This window comes from Cherax quadricarinatus, chromosome 53, assembly GCF_038502225.1.
Source record: "Cherax quadricarinatus isolate ZL_2023a chromosome 53, ASM3850222v1, whole genome shotgun sequence".
NCBI classification, from domain to species: Eukaryota; Metazoa; Arthropoda; class Malacostraca; order Decapoda; family Parastacidae; genus Cherax; species Cherax quadricarinatus.
Window position 1 is genome coordinate 28,202,998 of NC_091344.1, and position 22,963 is coordinate 28,225,960.

General features: G+C 44.0%; 2 protein-coding genes across 3 annotated transcripts in view; one reads left to right on the plus strand and one right to left on the minus strand.

The window, feature by feature from the left end:
• LOC128692432 (cytochrome P450 4C1) overlaps positions 1-22,963 on the minus strand; it is a 610,069-nt gene that overhangs the window by 481,468 nt on the left and 105,638 nt on the right. The gene's annotated exons all lie outside the window — the stretch shown is intronic.
• Positions 1-22,963, plus strand: part of LOC128692430 (cytochrome P450 4c3-like) — a 71,508-nt gene that overhangs the window by 32,259 nt on the left and 16,286 nt on the right. The window contains exon 4 of one of the 2 annotated variants that reach the window (XM_070096504.1): positions 3,569-4,660. The exons of the other annotated variant lie outside the window; for it this stretch is intronic. Coding sequence (XP_069952605.1) covers positions 3,569-3,603 — 35 coding nt within the window. The 3' untranslated portion in view covers positions 3,604-4,660. Of the gene's footprint in view, positions 1-3,568; positions 4,661-22,963 lie in introns of those variants that run through there. 2 annotated transcript variants of the gene reach the window in all.

Here is a 22,963-nt window from a genome sequence, read left to right on the forward strand (position 1 = left end):
TTAACAATATTAACTGCCGGTACTTTCTGTGATGGTGACTGGTTAACAATATTAACTGCCGGTACTTTCTGTGATGGTGACTGCTTAACAATGTTAACTGCCGGTACTCTCTGTGATTGTGACTGGTTAACAATATTAACTGCCGGTACTTTCTGTGATGGTGACTGGTTAACAATATTAACTGCCGGTACTTTCTGTGATGGTGACTGGTTAACAATATTAACTGCCAGTACTTTCTGTGATGGTGACTGGTTAACAATGTTAACTGCCAGTACTTTCTGTGATGGTGACTGGTTAACAATATTAACTGCCGGTACTTTCTGTGATGGTGACTGGTTAACAATATTAACTGCCGGTACTTTCTGTGATGGTGACTGGTTAACAATATTAACTGCCGGTACTTTCTGTGATGGTGACTGCTTAACAATATTAACTGCCGGTACTTTCTGTGATGGTGACTGGTTAACAATATTAACTGCCAGTACTTTCTGTGATGGTGACTGGTTAACAATATTAACTGCCGGTACTTTCTGTGATGGTGACTGCTTAACAATATTAACTGAAGGTACTTTCTGTGATGGTGACTGGTTAACAATATTAACTGCCGGTACTTTCTGTGATGGTGACTGCTTAACAATATTAACTGCCGGTACTTTCTGTGATGGTGACTGGTTAACAATATTAACTGCCGGTACTTTCTGTGATGGTGACTGGTTAACAATATTAACTGCCGGTACTTTCTGTGATGGTGACTGGTTAACAATATTAACTGCCGGTACTTTCTGTGATGGTGACTGGTTAACAATATTAACTGCCGGTACTTTCTGTGATGTTGACTGCTTAACAATATTAACTGCCGGTACTTTCTGTGATGGTGACTGGTTAACAATATTAACTGCCGGTACTTTCTGTGATGGTGACTGCTTAACAATATTAACTGCCGGTACTTTCTGTGATGGTGATTGGAAACAATATTAACTGCCGGTACTTTCTGTGGTGGTGACTGGTTAACAATATTAACTGCCGGTACTTTCTGTGATGGTGACTGCTTAACAATATTAACTGCCAGTACTTTCTGTGATGGTGACTGGTTAACAATATTAACTGCCGGTACTTTCTGTGATGGTGACTGCTTAACAATATTAACTGCCGGTACTTTCTGTGATGGTGACTGGTTAACAATATTAACTGCCGGTACTTTCTGTGATGGTGACTGGTTAACAATATTAACTGCCGGTACTTTCTGTGATGGTGACTGGTTAACAATATTAACTGCCGGTACTTTCTGTGATGGTGACTGGTTAACAATATTAACTGCCGGTACTTTCTGTGATGGTGACTGCTTAACAATATTAACTGCCGGTACTTTCTGTGATGGTGACTGGTTAACAATATTAACTGCCGGTACTTTCTGTGATGGTGACTGCTTAACAATATTAACTGCCGGTACTTTCTGTGATGGTGATTGGTTAACAATATTAACTGCCGGTACTTTCTGTGATGGTGACTGCTTAACAATATTAACTGCCGGTACTTTCTGTGATGGTGACTGCTTAACAATATTAACTGCCGGTACTTTCTGTGATGGTGACTGGTTAACAATATTAACTGCCGGTACTTTCTGTGATGGTGACTGCTTAACAATATTAACTGCCGGTACTTTCTGTGATGGTGACTGCTTAACAATATTAACTGCCGGTACTTTCTGTGATGGTGACTGGTTAACAATATTAACTGCCGGTACTTTCTGTGATGGTGACTGCTTAACAATATTAACTGCCGGTACTTTCTGTGATGGTGACTGCTTAACAATATTAACTGCCGGTACTTTCTGTGATGGTGACTGCTTAACAATATTAACTGCCGGTACTTTCTGTGATGGTGACTGCTTAACAATATTAACTGCCAGTACTTTCTGTGATGGTGACTGCTTAACAATATTAACTGCCGGTACTTTCTGTGATGGTGACTGCTTAACAATATTAACTGCCGGTACTTTCTGTGATGGTGACTGCTTAACAATATTAACTGCCGGTACTTTCTGTGATGGTGACTGCTTAACAATATTAACTGCCGGTACTTTCTGTGATGGTGACTGCTTAACAATATTAACTGCCGGTACTTTCTGTGATGGTGACTGCTTAACAATATTAACTGCCGGTACTTTCTGTGATGGTGACTGCTTAACAATATTAACTGCCGGTACTTTCTGTGATGGTGACTGCTTAACAATATTAACTGCCGGTACTTTCTGTGATGGTGACTGCTTAACAATATTAACTGCCGGTACTTTCTGTGATGGTGACTGTTTAACAATATTAACTGCCGGTACTTTCTGTGATGGTGACTGCTTAACAATATTAACTGCCGGTACTTTCTGTGATGGTGACTGGTTAACAATATTAACTGCCGGTATTTTCTGTGATGGTGACTGGTTAACAATATTAACTGCCGGTACTTTCTGTGATGGTGACTGGTTAACAATATTAACTGCCGGTACTTTCTGTGATGGTGACTGCTTAACAATATTAACTGCCGGTACTTTCTGTGATGGTGACTGCTTAACAATATTAACTGCCGGTACTTTCTGTGATGGTGACTGCTTAACAATATTAACTGCCGGTATTTTCTGTGATGGTGACTGGTTAACAATATTAACTGCCGGTACTTTCTGTGATGGTGACTGGTTAACAATATTAACTGCCGGTACTTTCTGTGATGGTGACTGCTTAACAATATTAACTGCCGGTACTTTCTGTGATGGTGACTGCTTAACAATATTAACTGCCGGTATTTTCTGTGATGGTGACTGCTTAACAATATTAACTGCCAGTACTTTCTGTGATGGTGACTGCTTAACAATATTAACTGCCGGTACTTTAACTGCCAGTACTTTCTCTGATGGTGACTGCTTAACAATATTAACTGCCGGTACTTTCTGTGATGGTGACTGCTTAACAATATTAACTGCCGGTATTTTCTGTGATGGTGACTGCTTAACAATATTAACTGCCAGTACTTTCTGTGATGGTGACTGCTTAACAATATTAACTGCCGGTACTTTCTGTGATGGTGACTGCTTAACAATATTAACTGCCGGTACTTTCTGTACATCTATATAGAAATCAATTTATGAATATATACATGAATTTACTCCAGTTCGGTTATTAAATCCAGTATTATAAAAACAAATAATTTACAAAGGTGACCTAATATATTGTAAGAGAAGTATTATGATTGATAACAGGTCTGTAGTCATCGTACATCAGTCATATCTACTCAAGTAAACTAAACTTTGATGGACGAGATCAAGAAGTCTTTCAGAAAATTGTTAATTGACATAATATATAATTTAAAATAAGACTCCACTAACCAAGATGTTCTTTAATTAAACCAAATTGTGGTTTATTTTTTATGCTCATATTCAACACATAAATAATAGCATTCACTAGTTGCATACTCAGACTATATGAGCCTGGTCACAGACCGGGCAGCAGGGGCTTTGACCAAGGACCCCTCTCCAGGTGTACTCCAGGTGTATATTATTATTATTATTATATATACACAGATCCGTTGGCATGGCCGACGCGGCAGGTTGTGTAGTGGGCTAGCTGCGGGATTTTCAAGGATAGCTCCTGGTCAAAGAGGCTGACCAGGTCCCTACTTAACAGAACTCAGTGTGAATGCTTTGAGAAGATACCAGAGCAGCGAACGGACATCCCAGTGCATCGTTTCAGCGTAAATAGTTGAAGTGTTGTGCAGTTTTAAGAGGGTTTGGTGTTGTCAAGTCAGGACCAGTCAGCGCCTCCCCCCCCTCTCCGCTGGGGGGGAGGGGGAGGGCGTGTGTAGTAAACAGTGACCCTCTCATAACGCCTCACCCCTGCCCGTCTCCCCCGCCTCACCCACCCAACTCCCAGCGCCACCCCATCTGTAGAGGGTACTTCTCCCCTAACCCACGATGTCAGCGATGGCACTGCAGGGAGTGCCGGGCTCACAGGAACTTCCACTACAGGGACAGCATCGTGGAGTTCGACCGCGAGGCAGCTGCCAGGTGTGCCACAGGCAGTGTGTACTCAGTTCCTCAAGCTTCAACATCCGTGCACACGAGGGCCTGGGATCTTCAATCAACTTGGCGTCCACCAGGACGCTGACATGTCCCTAGGACAGCTCTCCATCGGGCTGCTAACGGAGTCACTGGCTTCTTGGACCTCTTGGGGAGGGTCGATGGTGCTCGTGCAAGCAGCAGATTCCTGGGCAACTTGCTGCTGTTTGCAATGGCTGTCTACCGAGGAGAGACAGGCACCTAGCAACATCTGTTGTTGGGGCATTGGATGAATTCCTTACTATGTTTGTTAACTGCTCATTACTCTGTAATTTGTCTATGATTGTAATCATGTCATAACGTGTTTATCATTCATTACCTTTGAAACTTGTCATGATTGTGACCAGCTCTACCTGGAGCTCATTACCTTTGTAAATTCTCATGATTAATGTGTTTATGATTCATTACCTTTGCAATTATTCATGAATGTGACCAGATCAACCTGGAGCTCATTACCTTTGTAACTTGGTCATGATTATGACCAGATCTAGTTCATTACCTTTGTAATTTGCTCAGCTATCAAAACTTTGGAGTCCAGTCCCTGGACCAATTATGTACCTCTGTAATCTTTTGACTACCACCCACAGGATGGGTATGGGGTGCATAATAAACATATTAAACTAACTAACTATTATATATATATATATATATATATATATATATATATATATATATATATATATATATATATATATATATATATATATATATATATATATATATATATTTGTCGTGCCGAATATGTAAGACTGGTCAATTAGCCAGAACTCATTAAAATTAGTCCATTCTAAAATTTTCTCTTATACGTTTAAAGATATATTTTTTTCATTATTGTTAATGTAAAAACTTTTAATTTTTCTCGAAAAGATCCTTAGAAAACTTACCTGACCTTATTATAACAAGAACAATTTATTTTAGCCTAAGCCAACTAAATATATTTTAGATTTGTTTACAGTAATTTAATACTAAACAAACACAGTGAACTATTTTTTTTCGTTAGATTCAGAATGATTTTGGCGAAATTATTGGATACACAAATTTTCGCTTGTCCTATATGGCAAGATAAGCGTTTCTATTTAAGCCAAGATTGCAAGTTCTGCCTATTCGGCAGGACATATATATATATATATATATATATATATATATATATATATATATATATATATATATATATATATATATATATATATATATATAGGGAGGTACCACCTCTGTAGCAGGACTGGGGACCCTCATCCTCAGAGAAGACAATAAACGTACCTCAGGGAAAACTCAAAGTTCTCCCCGGAGTTGTTTGAATATTTTCTTCTCCTACCACCCCATATATATTTTATATTCTATGTGAACATTTATTGATAAACAGAATACATGTGCTGAAAAAAACAAACATGAATACAATAGTACAATGTGTTAAAGATCATGAATTTCCTCCAGCTCCTCCGAAGCCGGACGCGAGCCAAGTATGCAGCAAGCATTTCCCCTCTAGATGCTGAGGCACTAGAACATGAAAGTGGCTGCCCTTGGGTCCCTGGTGGTGTCGATGAGTCTGGAACCCAATTCTTTGAGGAAACGTGTGGCATTTTTTCCCCATGATCCCAAGGTCTCTGATCCTACTGGGACAAATTGATACTGTTGGCTTATGTTCCTGTACTTGCTGATCTTTACTCCTCCCTGTGGTCAGCAGCTCCTCCCTGTCGCCCCACACTGTGATGGATATAGGTGTGGACACACAGGTATAGTCCCATGCTAAGAGCTTGCCATTCTTCCAAGGATAGATGGTGATCCCGTCGGAGCGGTTTGCTGGGTTGTGGGTATTGTTGGCTGCTAGTGATTGGGGCTCCCTCTCGGTTGGGCATCCAGCTATAGCAAGGGTTCTCTTTATGATGTCGTTGACCTCATTGTGTCTTGCATGCCAGCCCTTGGTTCTGGAACAGTTAAGACCATGTAGACCGTATTGGTCTGCTTGCGCTTCACTGCAAATACACATATATTCTTTGTGAATTGGGGCAGCAAGGCACAGAGCCACTGCAATACTGAGGGTCTTAGGGTCGAGTCGCGTTCCCATTGCCGATATGGGAAATGTTTGGAGGAATTCGCAGGAGTGATGTGCACTCACTGCCTGGAGACGGGCAGTCTCCCTATCTGATGTTGCAGCCCTGGGCATGTTGGCAAGCACCTTTTCAGCGACTGGGTCATCCCAGCTTGACTGTGAGCCAGTGCTGCACTAGGGTTTGGTGCTGGAGCAGCAAGAATGCCGGCCAATGTGGTTGAATGGCTCTACATGCTTGTATAGCCATTGAATCAAGTGTGAGAGTACTTGTGGTTGGGGATCTTAATGCTAAAGTGGGTAAAAGTGTTGTGGAGGGAGTAGTATGTAAATATGGGGCGCCAGGCGTAAATGAAAATGGGGAGCCTTAATTGAGCTATGTGTAGAAAGAGGGTTGGTAATAAGTAATACATATTTTATGAAAAAGTGGATAAATAAGTATACAAGGTATGATATAGTACGTAATGAAAGTAGTTGGTTAGATTATATATTGGTGGATAAAAAGTTGATGTGTAGGCTTCAGGATGTACATGTTTATTGAGGGGCAACTGATATATCGGATCATTATTTAGTTGTAGCTACAGTTAGAGTAAGAGGTAGATGGGACTAAAGGAAAATGGCAACAGTAAGAGAGAGGTGAAAGTTTATAAACTAAGGGAGGAGGAAGATAGGGCGAGATATAAGCCGCTACTGGCAGAAAAGTGGGCTAGTGCAGGTATGAATAGTGGGGAGGGGTTGAAGAATGATGGGATAGTATTAAAAATGCAGTATTAGAATGTGGGGCAGAAGTTTGTGGTTATAGGAGGGTGGGTGCAGGAGGAAAGAGGAGTGATTGGTGGAATGAAATAAATGGTGTGATAGAACAGAAAAAAAGGAAGCTTATGAGACTTTTTACAAAGCAGAAGTAATATAAGAAGAGCAGAGCATATGGAGAGTAAAGAAAAGGTGAAGAGAGTGGTGAGAGAGTGGAAATAAGAGCAAATGATTAAGTGGGAGAGGAACTGTTAAGAAATTTAGCAGAAAATAAGAAAAAAAAATGGAGTGAGATAAACAAGTTAAGAAAGGGAAAGAATGGATTTGAGAGTTAAAAACAGAGTAGGGGAGTTAGTTGATGAGGAGATGGAGGTATTGGGTAGATGGCGAGAATAATTTGAGGAACTTTTAAATGTCGATGAAGATAGGGAGGCGGTAATTTCACGCACTGGCCAGAGAGGTATAACATCTTGCAGGAGGGAAGAAGAGTAGGATGTGAGTGTGGGGGAGGTACGTGAGGCATTACATAGAATGAAAGGGGGTAAAGCAGCTGGAACGGGATCATGACAGAAATGTTAAAAGCAGGGGGAGATATAGTGCTGGAGTGGTTGGTATTTTTGTATAATAAGTGTATGAAAGAGGGGAAGGTACCTAGGGATTGACAGAGGGAAGGGGACAAAAGAGATTGTAAAAATTATAAGGGAATAAGTTTTCTGAGTATATCAGGTAAAGTGTATGGTAGGGTTATTATTGAAAGAATTAGAGGTAAGACAGACAACAGGATTACAGATGAGCAAGGAGGCTTTAAAATAGTTAGGGGATGTGTTGATCAGGTGTTTACATTGAAGTATATATGTGAACAGGATTTAGATAAATGTAAGGAAGTTTTCATTTCATATGCAAGTGTGCGGAATAAGTAGTAGTTACTCAATGTTGTAAAGAGATTTTATGAGAATAGTGAGGCTCAGGTTAGGGTGAGTAGGGGAGAGGGAGATTACTTCTCAGTAAAAGTAGGTCTTAGACAGGGATGTGTAATGTGACCATGATTGTTTATCATAGATGGGGTTTTAAAAGAAGTAAATGCTATTGTGTCAGGGAGGGGAGTGGGATTAAAATATGGGGAATCAAATTCAAAATGGGAGTTGACACAGTTACTTTTTGCTGATTATACTGTGCTTTTGGACGAGTTTGGGAGGGTGTGTAAAGGTAGAAAGTTGAAAATGTATATAGGTAAGAGTAAGGTGGAGGAGGGCATCAATCGTGTTAGATTAAAATAATGGATATCACATTGGAGGGAGGGAGGGAGTATGGAAGAAGTGATTTTTTTCAGATTTCTGGGAAAAAGGTGAGTGATGCATTGAGATATATCTATGGAGACAAAGAACGTAAATCATAGAGGGAAAGAAGGGAATGTGCGAGAGTATAGTAGTACCAACACACTTATATGGATGTGAAGCTTGGGTTGTAAATGCTGCAGCGAGGAGGCGGCTGGAGGCAGTGGAGATGTCCTGTCTAAGGGCAATGTGTGGTGTAAATATTATGCACAGAATTCGTAGTGTAGAAATTAAGAGGAGGTGTGGAGTAGTGATGAATGGTTTTGAAAACCGACAAGTTGAAGACTGAGACACTTATGCAACATATGGGAATCTTTATTTAGGAAACTTTTCGCCACACAGTAGCTTCATCAGTCGAATACAAAGCAGAAAAATGTAAGAGGAGAAGTTTGAGGTTATCAGTCCCTCAGCCTGGAGTCGATGTGTTCAGTCCATCAATCTTGTAGAATGTGGTGGAGTAACTAAAAGTATTAGTCAGAGGGCTGAAGAGGGGCTGTTGAGGTGGTTTGGTTATTTAGAGAGAATGGAACAAAGTAGAATGACTTGGAGAGCATATAAATCTGTTGGGGGAGGAAGGCAGGGCAGAGGTTGTACCCGAAAAGGTTGGGGGGAGGGGGTAAAGGAGGTTTTGTGGGCGAGGGGATTGGACTTCCAGCAAGTGTGCAAGAGTGTGTTAAGAGTGAATGGAGACGAATGGTTTTTGGAACCTGGCGAGCTATTGGAGAGTGAGCAGGGTAATATTTTGTGAAGGGATTCAGGGAAACCAGTTAGCCGGGCTTGAGTCCTGGAAATTGGAAATACAATGCCTGCACTTTAAAGGAGGGGTTTAGGGTACTGGCAGTTTGGAGGGATGTCTAAACTCTCGTATCTGAACTCCTATGCAAGGTCAGTGATTATGTATGAGTGATGGTAAAAGTGTTGAATGATAATGAACCTTTTTCTTTCTTTTTGTTTTTTTTTCTTTCTTTTTGGGTCACCCTGCCTCTGTGGGAGACGGCCGACGTATTTGGGGTGCCAGGTGTAAATGATAATGGGGAGCATTTGATTGAACTTTGTATAGAAAGGGGTTTGGTTATAGGTAACACATATTTTAAGAAAAAGAGGATAAAAAAGCATACAAGATATGAAATAGGACTTAATAACAGTAGTTTGTTGGATTACGTATCGGTAGATAAAAGACTTTTGGTTAGACTTCAAGATATACATGTTTATAGAGGGGCCACAGATATGTAAGATCACTTTTTAGTTGTAGCTACAGCGAGAGTAAAAGGTAGATGGGATATAGGGAAAATGGAAGCAGCAAGTAAGAGAGAAGTGAAGGTTTATAAACTGAAGGAGGAGGCAGGGTAAGATATGAACAACTGTTGGAAGGACAGATGGGCTAGTGAGAGTATAGACAATGCATAGATGTATGGTGTAAGTTTAAATATATAGTATTAGAGTGTTCAGCAGAAGTTTGTGGTTACAAGAAAGTGGGTGCAGGAGGGAAGAAGAGCGAGTGTTGGAATAATGATGTAAAGCGAGTAGTAAGAGAGAAAAAGTTGGAATATGAGAGGGTTTTAGGTTAAGAGTGTGGTGAAGCAATGTAAAAAGAGAGCAAATGAGAGAATGGGTGAGATGTTATCAATAAATTTTGTTGAGAGTAAGAAAAAGTTTTGGAGTGGGATTAATAAGTTGAGAAAGCCTAGGGAACGAATAGATTTGTTAGTTATAAAAAGGAAAGGAGAGTTAATAAACGGAGAGTTAGAGGTATCAGGAAGATGGAGGGAATATTTTGAGGAATTATTAAATGTTGATGAAGATAAGAAAGCTGTGATTTCGTGTATAGGGCAAGGAGGACCATCTTATATTGAACCAGTTGTGAGTGTCGGGGAAGTGCATGGGGAAATGGGTATAATGAAATGAAGTAGAACAGCTGGGATTGATGGGATGACAGAAATGTTAAAAGCAGATGATATAATTTTGGAGCAGATAGTGTTTTTATTTAATAAATATATGAAAGAGGGTAAGGTACCTAGGGATTGGAAGAGAGCATGCATAGCTCCTTTGCATAACGGCAAAGGGGACAAGTGTGTGTGAAAATTGTAAAATAATAAGTCTGCTGAGTATACCAGGTAAAGTGTATGGTAGAGTTATTGTTGAAATAATTAAGAGTAAGACGGCGAGTAGAATAGCAGATGAGCAGACAGGCTTTAGGAAGGGTAGGGGGTGTGTAGACCAAGTGTTTGCAGTGAAACATATAGGTGAACAGTATTTAGATAAGGATAAAGAGGTTTTTGTGGCATTTATGGATTTGGAAAAGGCGTATGATACGGTGGATAAGGGGGCAATGTGGCAGATGTTGCAATTACATGGAATAGGAGGAAGGTTATTGAAAGCAGTGATGAATCTTTGCGAGGAGAGTGAAGCTCAGGTTAGAGTATGTAGGCGAGACCGAGATTATTTCCCAGTAAAAGTAGACCTTAGACAAGGATGTGTGATGTCACCGTGGTTGTTCAATATATTTATAGATGGAGTTGTAGAGAAGTGAAGGCTGATATTTTTCTTACCTAGTGATTAATATAGCTTAGAACGGCTGTCAGTTCCTCTCTTGGATAAGTAAATGTCAGAGAACAGTAGTTTGCATATGTATGGGATTCTGCTATGAGATGAAGTTCACTGAAGTAAACATTCCATAACGGTCAAAGCACGCTTCCCTCTGGAGTGCTTCTCCCAATAGGATGTCTTCCTGATTCTGTCCAATTCAGTGCTTGCAGATTTTGCCAAGAGGCCCTGGTGCAATACTCGGTCGGAAGCACCAGCAATGTCCAGTGCTACCACACAGCTGAAATTGGATTCATTCAGTGACTGGTGCCACTTATTGGAGAGTTTTAACATCAGATCAGCAGCAATATAACCTTTCCCGAAACCATACTGACGGTCAAAGTAGTGAGTGTTAGTTAAAAAACTCTGTCATTTATCTTGAGATTATTGTCTCAAGGCAGTGTCAATGTTCGGTAGTTGATGATTTATGCTGTGCTCTTGTTTTTGTCAATAGGGTGCTGCTAGCTGGTCTGCACGTCTACTCATCTATCTTGGGCTCAACTTGTCTGGGCTCAAAGCCTTTTCTTGGTCAAGCGATTTAAGAAGATGCACCTCCTCCTGCCTTATTGTCACCACTGACAGCCTTGACAGTTCTTGCAGTTAGCCAAGGAGGGTTCCTAGCTGGATCAGAATCCTGCATTTTGGCAGCAAAGTGCTCCACAAAGAGGTCAGCTTTCTCTTGATTACTAGTAGAGGTGGTCCCATCCTGTCGATTTAGAGGTGGAATAAGTTCATCAGGTTTTGGAGCCTACTCTAACTGGTGCTTTCTTTTTTTTTGTGTTTGTCTGACTCAAATTTAGTTATGGCCCACTTCTGAACTTCACCCATATGCCTACAGGCTTGCCTGTGCTGGTTCCTATTATAGGTATTGGGATGTCTTGTGTACCTTCGCCAAGCCTTGTACTGAGAAGTAGCAGCCTCTCTACAATAAAGCCGAACCAAGGCTGATCTCTAGGCTTCGTCACATACTGCCGGTGACGGATGTAAACTTGTTGTAGATTACGGATGTGTCCAGTGCAGGTATTCACTTGGTTGCCACCATCACCCTGGAGAACATTCCTGTCGGAGGCTACGAGCTCGGAACAAAGTGCTCTCCAGTTTCCTCTTTCCCACAACCAGGTTGTAAGTGTGGATTCCTCACCTCGTACTGTTGTGATCTTCAGTGAAGCTCTGTGTGTGTGTGTGTGTGTGTGTGTGTGTGTGTGTGTGTGTGTGTGTGTGTGTGTGTGTATGTGTGTATGTGTGTATGTGTGTGTGTGTGTGTGTATGTGTGTATGTGTGTATGTGTGTGTGTGTGTGTGTGTGTGTGTGTATGTGGTGTGTGTATGTGTGTGTATGTGTGTGTATGTGTGTGTATGTGTGTGTGTATGTGTATGTGTGTATGTGTGTGTGTGTGTGTGTGTGTGTGTGTGTGTGTGTGTGTGTGTGTGTGTGTGTGTGTGTGTATGCGTGAGTACTCACCTATTTGTGGTTGCAGGGGTCGAGTCTTAGCTCCTGGCCCCGCCTCTTCACCGGTTGTTACTGGGCCCTCTCTCTCTCCGCTCCATGAGCTTTATCAAACCTCGTCTTAAAACTGTGTATTGTTCCTGCCTCCACTACGTCACTTTCTAGGCTATTCCACTGCCTGACAACTCTATGACTGAAGAAATACTTCCTAATATCTGTCTGACTCATTTGTGTCTTCAACTTCCAATTGTGACCTCTTGTTTCTGTGTCCCCTTCCTGGAACATCCTGTCTTTGTCCACCTTGTCCATTCCGCGCAGTATTTTTCATGTCGTTATCATGTCTCCCCTGACCCTCCTGTCCTGTGTCGTCAGGCCGATTTCCCTCAACCTTTCTTCGTAGGACAATCCCCGTAGCTCTGGGGCTAGTCTTATTGCAAACCTTTGCACTTTCTCTAATTACTTGGCGTGCTTGACTAGGTGTGGATTCCAAACTGGTGCTGCATACTCCAGTATGGGCCTGACGTAAATGGTATACAGAGTCTTGAACGAATTCTTACTAAGGTATCGGAACGCTATCCGTAGGTTTGCCAGGCGCCCGTATGCTGCAGCAGTTATCTGATTGATGTGCGCCTCAGTAGGTATGCTCGGTGTTATACTCACCCCCAGATCTTTTTCCTTGAGTGAGGTTTGCAGTCTTTGGCCATCTAAACTATATTGTGTCTGCGGTCTTCTCTGCCCTTCCCCAATCCTCATGACTTTGCATTTGGCAGGGTTAAACTCAAGGAGCCAGTTGCTGGACCAGGCTTGTAACCTGTCCAGGTCTCTTTGAAGTCCTGCCTGATCCTCATCCGATTTGATTCTTCTCATTAACTTCACATCATCTGCAAACAAAAACACTTCTGAGTCTATCCCTTCCGTTATGTCGTTCACGTATACCAAGAACAGCACAGGTCCTAGGACTGACCCCTGTGGAACCCCGCTTGTCACAGACGCCCACTCTGACACCTCGTCACGTACCATGACTCGTTGTTGCCTCCCTGTCAGGTATTCTCTGATCCATTGCAGTGCCTTTCCTTTTATGTGTCCCTGATCCTCTAGCTTTTGCAGTAACCTCTTGTGAGGAACTGTGTCGAAGGCCTTCTTGCAGTCCAAAAAAATGCAGTCGATCCACCCCTCTCTCTCTTGTCTTACTTCTGTAACCTTGTCATAAAACTCCAGTAGGTTTGTGACACAGGATTTTCCTTTCCTGAAACCGTGCTGGTTGTCAATTATGCACTTGTTTCTTTCCAGGTGCTCCACCACTCTCCTCCTGATCTCCATGACGTTGCATACTATACACGTTAGTGATACAGGTCTGTAGTTTAGTGCCTCATGTCTGTCTCCCTTTTTAAAAATTGGGACTACATTTGCCATCTTCCATACCTCAGGGAGTTGCCCAGTTTCAAATGATGTGTTGAAGATCTTTGTTAATGGCACACACAATGTCTCTGCTCCCTCTTTAAGGGCCCACGGAGAGATGTTGTCTGGTCCCACCGCCTTTGAGATGTCAAGCTCGCATAGCAGCTTCACCTCCTCCTTGGTTATATGTACCTCATCCAGCACTTGCTGGTGTACCCCCCTGTTCTGATTTCCTGGAGTCCTGCTGGTTTCCACTGTAAATACTTCTTTAAATCTCGTGTTGTGCTCCTGACATACCTCTCGGTTGTTTCTTGTGAATTCCCCATCACCCTTCCTCAGTCTGATTACCTGGTCTTTGACTGTTGTTTTCCTCCTGATGTGGCTGTACAACAGCTTCGGGTCAGTCTTGACTTTCGATGCTATGTCATTTTCATATTGTCGCTGAGCCTCCCTTCTTATCTGTGCATATTCGTTTCTGGTTCTTCGGCTAATCTCTTTATTTTCCTGAGTTCTCTGTCTTCTGTACCTTTTCCATTCTCTAGTACACCTAGTTTTTGCCTCCCTACACCTTTGGGTGAACCAAGGACTCATTCTGTTCTTCCCATTATTTCTTTTTCCCTTGGGAACAAACCTCTCCTGTGCCTCCTTGCATTTTGTTGCCACATAGTCCATCATTTCTTTTACTGGTTTTCCTGTCAGTTCCCTCTCCCACTGAATGTCTTGAAGGAAGTTCCTCATGCCTGAGTAGTTCCCCCTTGGAGCTCAACTATGTAGTCGAAGCACAGAACCACATGATCACTAGCTCCCAGTGGCCTTTCATACAAGATATCCTCGATGTCCGAACTACTCAAAGTGAATACAAGGTCCAGTCTTGCTGGTTCATCCTCTCCTCTCTCTCTGGTAGTGTCTCTAACATGTTGATGCATGAGGTTTTCCAGTACCACATCCATCATCTTGGCTCTCCATGTTTCAGGACCCCCATTGGGCTCCAGGTTTTCCCAGTCAATCTCCTTGTGATTGAAATCACACATAACTAGTAACTTTGCTCCCCCCCATGTGTGCTTTCCTGGCTAGTGTGTCGATCATTGCTCTGTTGCTCTCATTGTATTCTTCTCTTGGCCTCCTGCAGTTCTGTGGTGGATTGTACATTACTGCAATTATCACCTTATGTCCCTCAGACTGGATTGTTCCTACTAAGTAGTCCCTTTCACCCGTGCCATCCATTCCTTCCATGTTCTCAAAACCCCACTGGTTTTTTAATGAGCAGTGCAACTCCTCCTCCCCCTCTCCTCCCTCTGTCTTTCCTGAGGATTTGATATCCTGGTGGAAAGATTGAATCTGTTATTATTCTGGTGAGTTTTGTTTCTGTGAGTGCTATTATGTCTGGGGATGTCTCCTTGATTCTTCTGTGCCACTCCTCATACTTATTTGTTATTCCATCTGCATTTGTATACCACACCTTCAACTTCTTTTCTAAGACTGTGGTCTGGGAGGTGTATTGGGGTTGGAGAAGTGGGAGACCTGATATGGAACTATGGGTGGTTGCTGTGGGGGTGGAGTTTGTAATGCAGTGGGTGGGGGCATTGGATGTGGCATGGGTGTTTTGGTTTAGAGTATTTGGCTGCACTGGGGTTGACCTGGTTGGGAGGCTTCTGTAGGAAGCTGTGAGGGAGGTTGTATTTGATCTTCTTCCTGTGTCTGGGATCTCCTGTCTGTCTTCTCCATCCCTTCTCTTTCCTCCTTTCGCCTTTGTACCATCTCTCTCAGTTTCTGGCATGTCCCTTAATCGTGCTTTCTCCTTCAGGATCCTGTTCCGAGTCGATTCTGCCTTGAAGGTCACTTTCACTGGCCGGGTTTTTTTTTTTTTTACAAACCCCCCTTTTTTCCGAAAATTTTCCAGCTGGGTCATGTCGTCTTCTCCTATTTCATGCTTTCAATTGCTTTTTTTCTCCTTGTTTTCTTGCTTCATATGTTTTCCCTTCAACTTCCTGGAGCCCATACACAAAGACTGACCTCACCCTTTCATTCTCCCACTGCTTATCCCTGTGTATCCCCTCATTCAATTTGATTTCCTCCATTGCAGCTTTCCTTTCTTCAGTTTCACTAGCTAATGTACTTGGGCTCAGTGGCCTGTCATTTTCCTTTCTTGGCTTTCCCTGGGCTCTGCTGTGGTCTGTTAGGGCCTCCACATATAGCTTAGCTCTTTCATTTACTACAGTCTCCACTGAAAGAGCTTCTACTTGCAGTTTTGCTCCTTCTTTCCCTACAGTCCAATTATTTGTGACTGAGGTAGCAGTCTCTGTTGTCAATCCCAAAATGTTCTTTAGTTCTTTAGGTTGTTTCAGATTTTTCAGTTCCTCTTCTAAACTCTGTATCCTGGCCTCTGCTGCTTTGACTTGCACCTCCCACTTCCTGCTTTCCATTACTATCCTCTCTTCCATTCGCATGCTAAGTTCTTCTAGTTTCCTTTCCCATTCATGTTCCCTTTTTATGAGCTCTGCTGCCCAATCTTCATTTGCAGCTTCCTCCTGTCCCTTGGTTTTTCTTGTTGCTCTCTGGCAACCCATTTTTGTTTTATTTTGATTGCCTCAGAGTGGGAAACCTATGTAATTCCGTGTGTTAGGTTAGTGTGTATGTCAGAGTGTGGGGGGGGGCGGGAGGTAGAGGAGGAACTGTGGCTATGTGGGAGAGAAGTGGGGAGTGGGGAGGGGGAGTGGGAAGGAGGGAGAAGCAAGTGTTGAGTGGGAGGGGGAGAGGGGGAAGGAGGGATAGGTGGGGAGAGGGAGGGTGAAAGAGGGAGGGGAGGGATCAGGGGAAGGAGTGAGATGTCGGTGGTGAGGGAGTGTATGTGTGAGTCTGGATGTGTGTGTGTGTGTGCATGCATTGTGTGTGTGTGTATGTGTGTGTGTGGGTGTGGTGTGTGCGTGTGTGTGTGTGTGTGTGTGTGTGTGTGTGTGTGTGTGTGTGTGTGTTGTGTGTGTGTTGTGTGTTGTGTGTGTGTGTTGTGTGTGTTGTGTGTGTGTGTGTGTGTGTGTTGTGCGTGTTGTGTGTGTTGTGTGTGTTGTGTGTGTGTGTGTGTGTGTTGTGTGTGTGTGTTGTGTATGTGTTGTGTATGTGTGTGTGTGTATGTGTGTGTGTATGTGAGGTAGGTGACTTGGAGTGTGTGTGTGTGTGTGTTTGTGTGTGAGGAAGGTGACTTGTGAGTGTGTGTGTGAGGTAGGTGACTTGTGCGGTGTAATGACTGACTGAAACTTTTTGTGACCTGACCCCCACCCTCCTGGGACTTGACCCAAACCTTCTTACAATGTTGCCCTTAAAAGCTGTCCTGCCACCTAGCGTATAGTAAGTTACTCACCTTGTGTGTGTGTGTGTGTGTGTGTGTGTGTGTGTGTGTGTGTGTCTGGATTTAAGTATCAATTATTGCTGGCTATTATCCTGTTCCATGTTCACATTGAAAGAGGACTTCCTAAGTATTCATACTGCTAATTACTACTGGAAGTAATACTACGCTACCCCTCGCTAGACTGCTGTCCTCCTCACACTCCTCAACACTATATTCACTTTATCTATGCTATTTCTATTCTAATTCTGGTAATAGCTTGCAGGAGTGAGTGACCAGTATCAAACAGTATGCAAGGCCAGAACAGAGCCTGCAACATGCAACCCACAAATAGGTGAATGAAACTTGCACTGCATTGGTGCAGTGACAAGTTGCCAGATGCTGATGACGAAGTCGTCGTACTTAGGCCTTAAATCCCTATTTTGGAGATCCTTCACCCGTGATGCTTATAACCATATATGCTCATACATCCCGCTTCCTCACGCGATTTCACTTTTCACTGATGATAGTATACACTTAACATTATATACACTTCACTTTATATGTATAATGGCACGCAACTTGACGTGACGTCACTGCTTCAGCAGCCTACTGCTACCACCTTCTCTTGTTATATTTTTTATTTTTCCTTTCTCCTTTTGCTTATTAACTTTTTCACTCTCACTTTATAGTGCCCCACATTTCACTTGTTAGCCAAACGCTGGTAATTTTTGAACACCCGCTTCCACACTCAGTTTGATCTGTGTATGTTTGAATCTATATGGCAACAGCGCCTAGTAGACCCACAACGGTTTGGCGCTTTGAAATATTGATGATTTCAGCTTTCCTCTCGACTTTTTTAACTAATAACTTTAATTATCACTCGTAGTATTGTTCACTGACGTTCCCACTACCACTGATTACTGCTAGCAGTTACTCACGCCTTAAAAACACTAAGGTTCTAGGAGCCTTGTTACCCACGTCTGCACCCACGGACCCACGCTGTGAGTATATGTGTGTGTACTCACCTAGGGAGATGTGTGTGTGTGTGTGTGTGTGTGTGTGTGTAGTGTGTGTGGTGTGTTTGTGTGTGTGTGTGTGTAGTGTGTGTTGTGTGTGTGTAGTGTGTGTAGTGTGTGTTGTGTGTGTGTAGTGTGTGTTGTGTATGTGTGTAGTGTGTGTGTGTGTGTGTGTGCGCGTTTGCATGTGTGTGTGTGTGGTGTGTGTGTGTGTACTCACCTAGTTACTCACCTAGTTGAGGTTGCGGGGGTCGAGTCCGAGCTCCTGGCCCCGCCTCTTCACTGATCGCTACTAGGTCACTCTCCCTGAGCCGTGAGCTTTATCATACCTCTGCTTAAAGCTATGTATGGATCCTGCCTCCACTACATCGCTTCCCAAACTATTCCACTTACTGACTACTCTGTGGCTGAAGAAATACTTCCTAACATCCCTGTGATTCATCTGTGTCTTCAGCTTCCAACTGTGTCCCCTTGTTACTGTGTCCAATCTCTGGAACATCCTTTGTCCACCTTGTCAATTCCTCTCAGTATTTTGTATGTCGTTATCATGTCCCCCCTATCTCTCCTGTCCTCCAGTGTCGTCAGGTTGATTTCCCTTAACCTCTCCTCGTAGGACATACCTCTTAGCTCTGGGACTAGTCTTGTTGCAAACCTTTGCACTTTCTCTAGTTTCTTCGCGTGCTTGGCTAGGTGTGGGTTCCAAACTGGTGCCGCATACTCCAATATGGGCCTAACATACACGGTGTACAAGGTCTTGAATGATTCCTTATTAAGATGTCGGAATGCTGTTCTGAGGTTTGCTAGGCGCCCATATGCGTGTGTGCGTGTGCATGTGTGGTATGTGTGGTGTGTGTGTGGTGTGGTATGTTTGGTGTGTGTGGGGTGTGCGTGTGTGGTGTGTGTGGTGTGTGGTGTGTGTGGTGTGTGGTGTGTGTGTGTGTGGTGTGTGTGGTGTGTGTGTGGTGTGTGTGGTGTGTGTGTGTGTGTGTGTGTGTGGTGTGTGTGGTATGTCGTGTGTCGTGTGTGGTGTGTGTAGTGTGGTGTGTGTAGTATGTGTAGTGTGTAGTGCGTGTAGTGTGTTGTGTGTGTAGTGTGTGTAGTGTGTGTAGTGTGTAGTGTGTGGTGTGTGGTTTGTGGTGTGTGGTGTGGTGTGTGTGTGTGGTGTGCGTGGTGTGTGTGTGTGGTGTGTGTGTGGTGTGCGTGTGTGGTGTGGTGTGTGTGGTGTATGTGTGGTATGTGTGGTGTGTGTGTGTGTGGTGTGTGTAGTGTGTGTAGTGTGTGGTGTGTGGTGTGTGGTGTGGTGTGGTGTGTGTGGTGTGTGTGGTGTATGTGTGGTATGTGTGTGCGTGTGTGGTGTGTGGTGTGGTGTGTGTGGTGTATGTGTGGTATGTGTGGTGTGTGTGTGTGGTGTGTGTGTGTGGTGTGTGTGGTGTGTGTATGGTGTGTGTGGTGTGTGTGTGTATGGTGTGTGTGGTGTGGTGTGTGTGGTGTGGTGTGTGTGGTGTGGTGTGCGTGGTGTGGTGTGTGTGGTGTGTGTGGTGTGGTGTGTGTGTGTGGTGTGTGTGTGTAGTGTGTGTGGTGTGTGTGTGTATGGTGTGTTTTGTGTGGTGTGCGTGGTGTGGTGTGTGTGGTGTGTGTGGTGTGGTGTGTGTGGTGTGGTGTGTGTGGTGTGTGTGGTGTGTGTGTGTGGTGTGTGTGTGTGGGTGTGTGTGTGTGTGTGTGTGTGTGTGTGTGTGTGTGTGTGTGTGTGTGTGTGTGTGTGGTATGTGTGTGTGGTGGGTGTGGTGTGTGTGTGGTGCGTGTGTGTGTGTGTATGGTGTGTGTGGTGTGGTGTGTGTGGTGTGGTGTGTGTGGTGTGGTGTGTGTGGTGTGGTGTGTGTTGTGTGGTGTGTGTGGTGTGTGTGTGTGTTGTGTGGTGTGTGGTGTGTGTGTGTGTGTGAGTGTGTGTGTGTGTGTGTGTGTGTGTGTGTGTGTGTGTGTGTGTGGTGTGTGTGTGTGTGTGTGGTGTGTGTGTGTGGGGTGTGTGTGTGTGTGTGGTGTGTGTGTGGTGTGTGTGTGGTGCGTGTGCGTGTGTGGTGTGTGCGTGGAGTGTGTGTGTGTGTGGCGTGTGTGTGGAGTGTGTGTGTGTGTATGTGGCGTGTGTGTGGTATGTGTGTGGTGTGTGTGTGTGGTATGTGTGTGTGTGGTGTGTGTGTGTGGTGTGTGTGTGTGTGTGTGGTGTGTGTGTGGTGTGTGTGTGATGTGTGTGTGTGATGTGAAGTGTGTGTGTGGTGTGTAGTGTGTGTGTGGTGTGTAGTGTGTGTGTAGTGTGTGTGTGGTGTGTAGTGTGTGTATAGTGTGTGTGTGTATAGTGTGTGTGTATAGTGTGTGTGTGTATATGTATGTGGCGTGTGAGCGTATGTGGCGTGTGTGTGTGTGTGTGTGTGTGTGTGTGTGTGTGTGTGTGTGTGTGTGTGTGTGGTTGGTGTGTGGTGTGGGTGTGGTGTGTGTGTGTGTGTGTGGTGTGTGTGTGTGGTGTGTGTGTGTGTGTGTGTGTGTGTGTGTGTGTGTGTGTGTGTGTGTGTGTTGTGTGTGTGGTGTGTGTGGTGTGTGTGTGTGTGTGTGCACGCGTGTGTGTGTGGTGGTGTGTGGTGTATGTGTGGTATGTGTGGTGTGTGTGTGGGGTGTGTGTGTGGTGTGTGTGTGTGTATGGTGTGTGTGGTGGTGTGTGTGGTGTGTGTGTGGTGTGTGTGTGTGTGGTTGTGTGTGTGTGGTGTGTGTGTGGTGTATGCGTGGAGTGTGTGTGGCGTGTGTGTGGTATGTGTGTGGTGTGTATGTGTGGTGTGTGGTGTGTGTGTGTGGTATGTGTGTGGTGTGTGTGTGGTATGTGTGTGGTGTGTGTGTGTGTGGTGTGTATGTGTGTGGTGTGTGTGGTGTGTGTGTGGTGTGTGTGTGTGGTGTGTGGTGTGTGTGGTGTGTGGTGTGTGTGTGTGTGTGTGTGTGTGTGTGTGTGTGTGTGTGTGTGTGTGTGTGTGTGTGTGTGTGTGGTGTGTGTGTGTGTGTGGTGTGTGTGTGTGTGTGTGGTGTGTGTGTGTGTGTGGTGTGTGTGTGTGTGTGTGTGTGTGTGTGTGTGTGTGTGTGTGTGTGTGTGTGTGTGTGTGTGTGTGTGTGGTGTGTTGTGTGTGTGTGTGTGTGTGTTGGCGCTTACCTAGTTGAGGTTGCACTGATCGCTACTAGGTCACTCTTCCTGCTCCATGAGCTTTATCATACCTCTTCTTAAAGCTTTGTGTGGATCCTGCCTCCAATACATCACTTCCCAGACTATTCAACTTCCTGACAGCTCTGTGATTGACGAAATACTTCGTAATATCCTTGTGATTCATCTGAGTCTTCACTTCCAACTGTGGCCCCTTGTTGCTGTGTCCAATCTCTGCAACATCCTGTCTCTTTCCACCTGTCGATTCCTCTCAGTATTTTATATGTCATCATATCCCCCTATGTCTTCTGTCCTTAAGTGTCGTCAGGTTGATTTCCTTTAACCTCTCCTCGTAGGACATGCCCCTTATCTCCGTGACTAATCTTGTTGCAACCCTTAGTTCTTTCTCTAGTTTCCATACGTGCTTGGCTGGGTGTGGATTCCAAACTAGTGCTGCATACCCCAATATAGTCTTACATACACGGTGTACAGGGTCCTGAACGATTCCTTATTGAGATGTAGAAATGCTGTTCTTAGGTTTGCTAGGCGCCCGAATGCTGCAGCAGTTATTTGGTTGATGTGCGCTTCAGGAGATGTGCCTGGGGTTATACTCCCCTCAAGATCCTTTTCCTTGAGTGAGGTTTGTAGTCTCTGGCCCCCTAGACTGTACACCGTCTGCAGTCTTCTTTGCCCTTTCCCAATCTTCATGACTTTGCACTTGGTTGGGTTGAACCCCAGGACCCAGTTCTGGACCAGGCCTGTAGCCTGTCCAGATCCATTTGTAGTTCTGTCTGGTCCTCGTCCAATTGAATTCTTCTCATCAACGTCACATCATCTGCAAACAGGGACACTTCGGAATCTATTCCTTCCGTCACGTCGTTCACAAATACCAGAAACAGCACCGGTCCTAGGACTGACCCCTGTGGAACCCCGCTAGTTACAGGCGCCCACTCTGACACCTAGCCACGTACCATGACTCGCTGTTGTCTTCCTGACATATATTCCCTGATCCATTGCAGTGCTTTTCTTGTTATCCCTGCCTGGTCCTCCAGCTTGTGCACTAATCCCTTGTGTGGAACTGTGTCAAACACCTTCTTAAAGTCCAAGAAAATGCAATCTACCTACCCTACTCTCGCCTATCTTTCTGCTTTCACCCTGTCATAGAACTCCAGTAGGTTTGTGGCACAGGAATCCCCACCCCTGAATCCGTGTTGGCTGCCGCTAAGCTCATTCCTTTCTAGGTGTTCCACCACTCTTCTCCTGATAATCTTCTCCATGACTTTGCATACTATACATGTCAGTGACACTGGTCTGTAGTTTAATGCATCGTGTGTCTCTCTTTTTATAAATTGGGACTATATTTGCTGTCTTCCATACCTCAGGTAGTCGCCCTGTTTCGATAGATGTGTTGAAGATTGTTGTTAGTGGTACACATAGCGCCTCTTCTTCCTCTCTCAAGACCCATGGAGAATTGTTACCCCGCCCTATCGCCTTGGATGTATCTAGCTTGCTTAACAGTCTCTTCACTTTTTTCTCGGTTATATGTATTGTGTCCAATAGTTGATGATGTACCCCACCTCTCTCTCTCTTTCTGGAGTCCCTTCTGTCTCCTATGTGAACACTTCTTTGAATCTCATATTAAGCTCCTCATATACATTGCGGTCGTTTCTTGTGATCTCTCCTCCTTCCTTCCTCACCTTGATGGTCATGGGAGGTATAAAACACTTCAGCGACTCCAAATATCTCTATGAATAAATGAAATAAGATCGATAATAGGGTGATCTGAA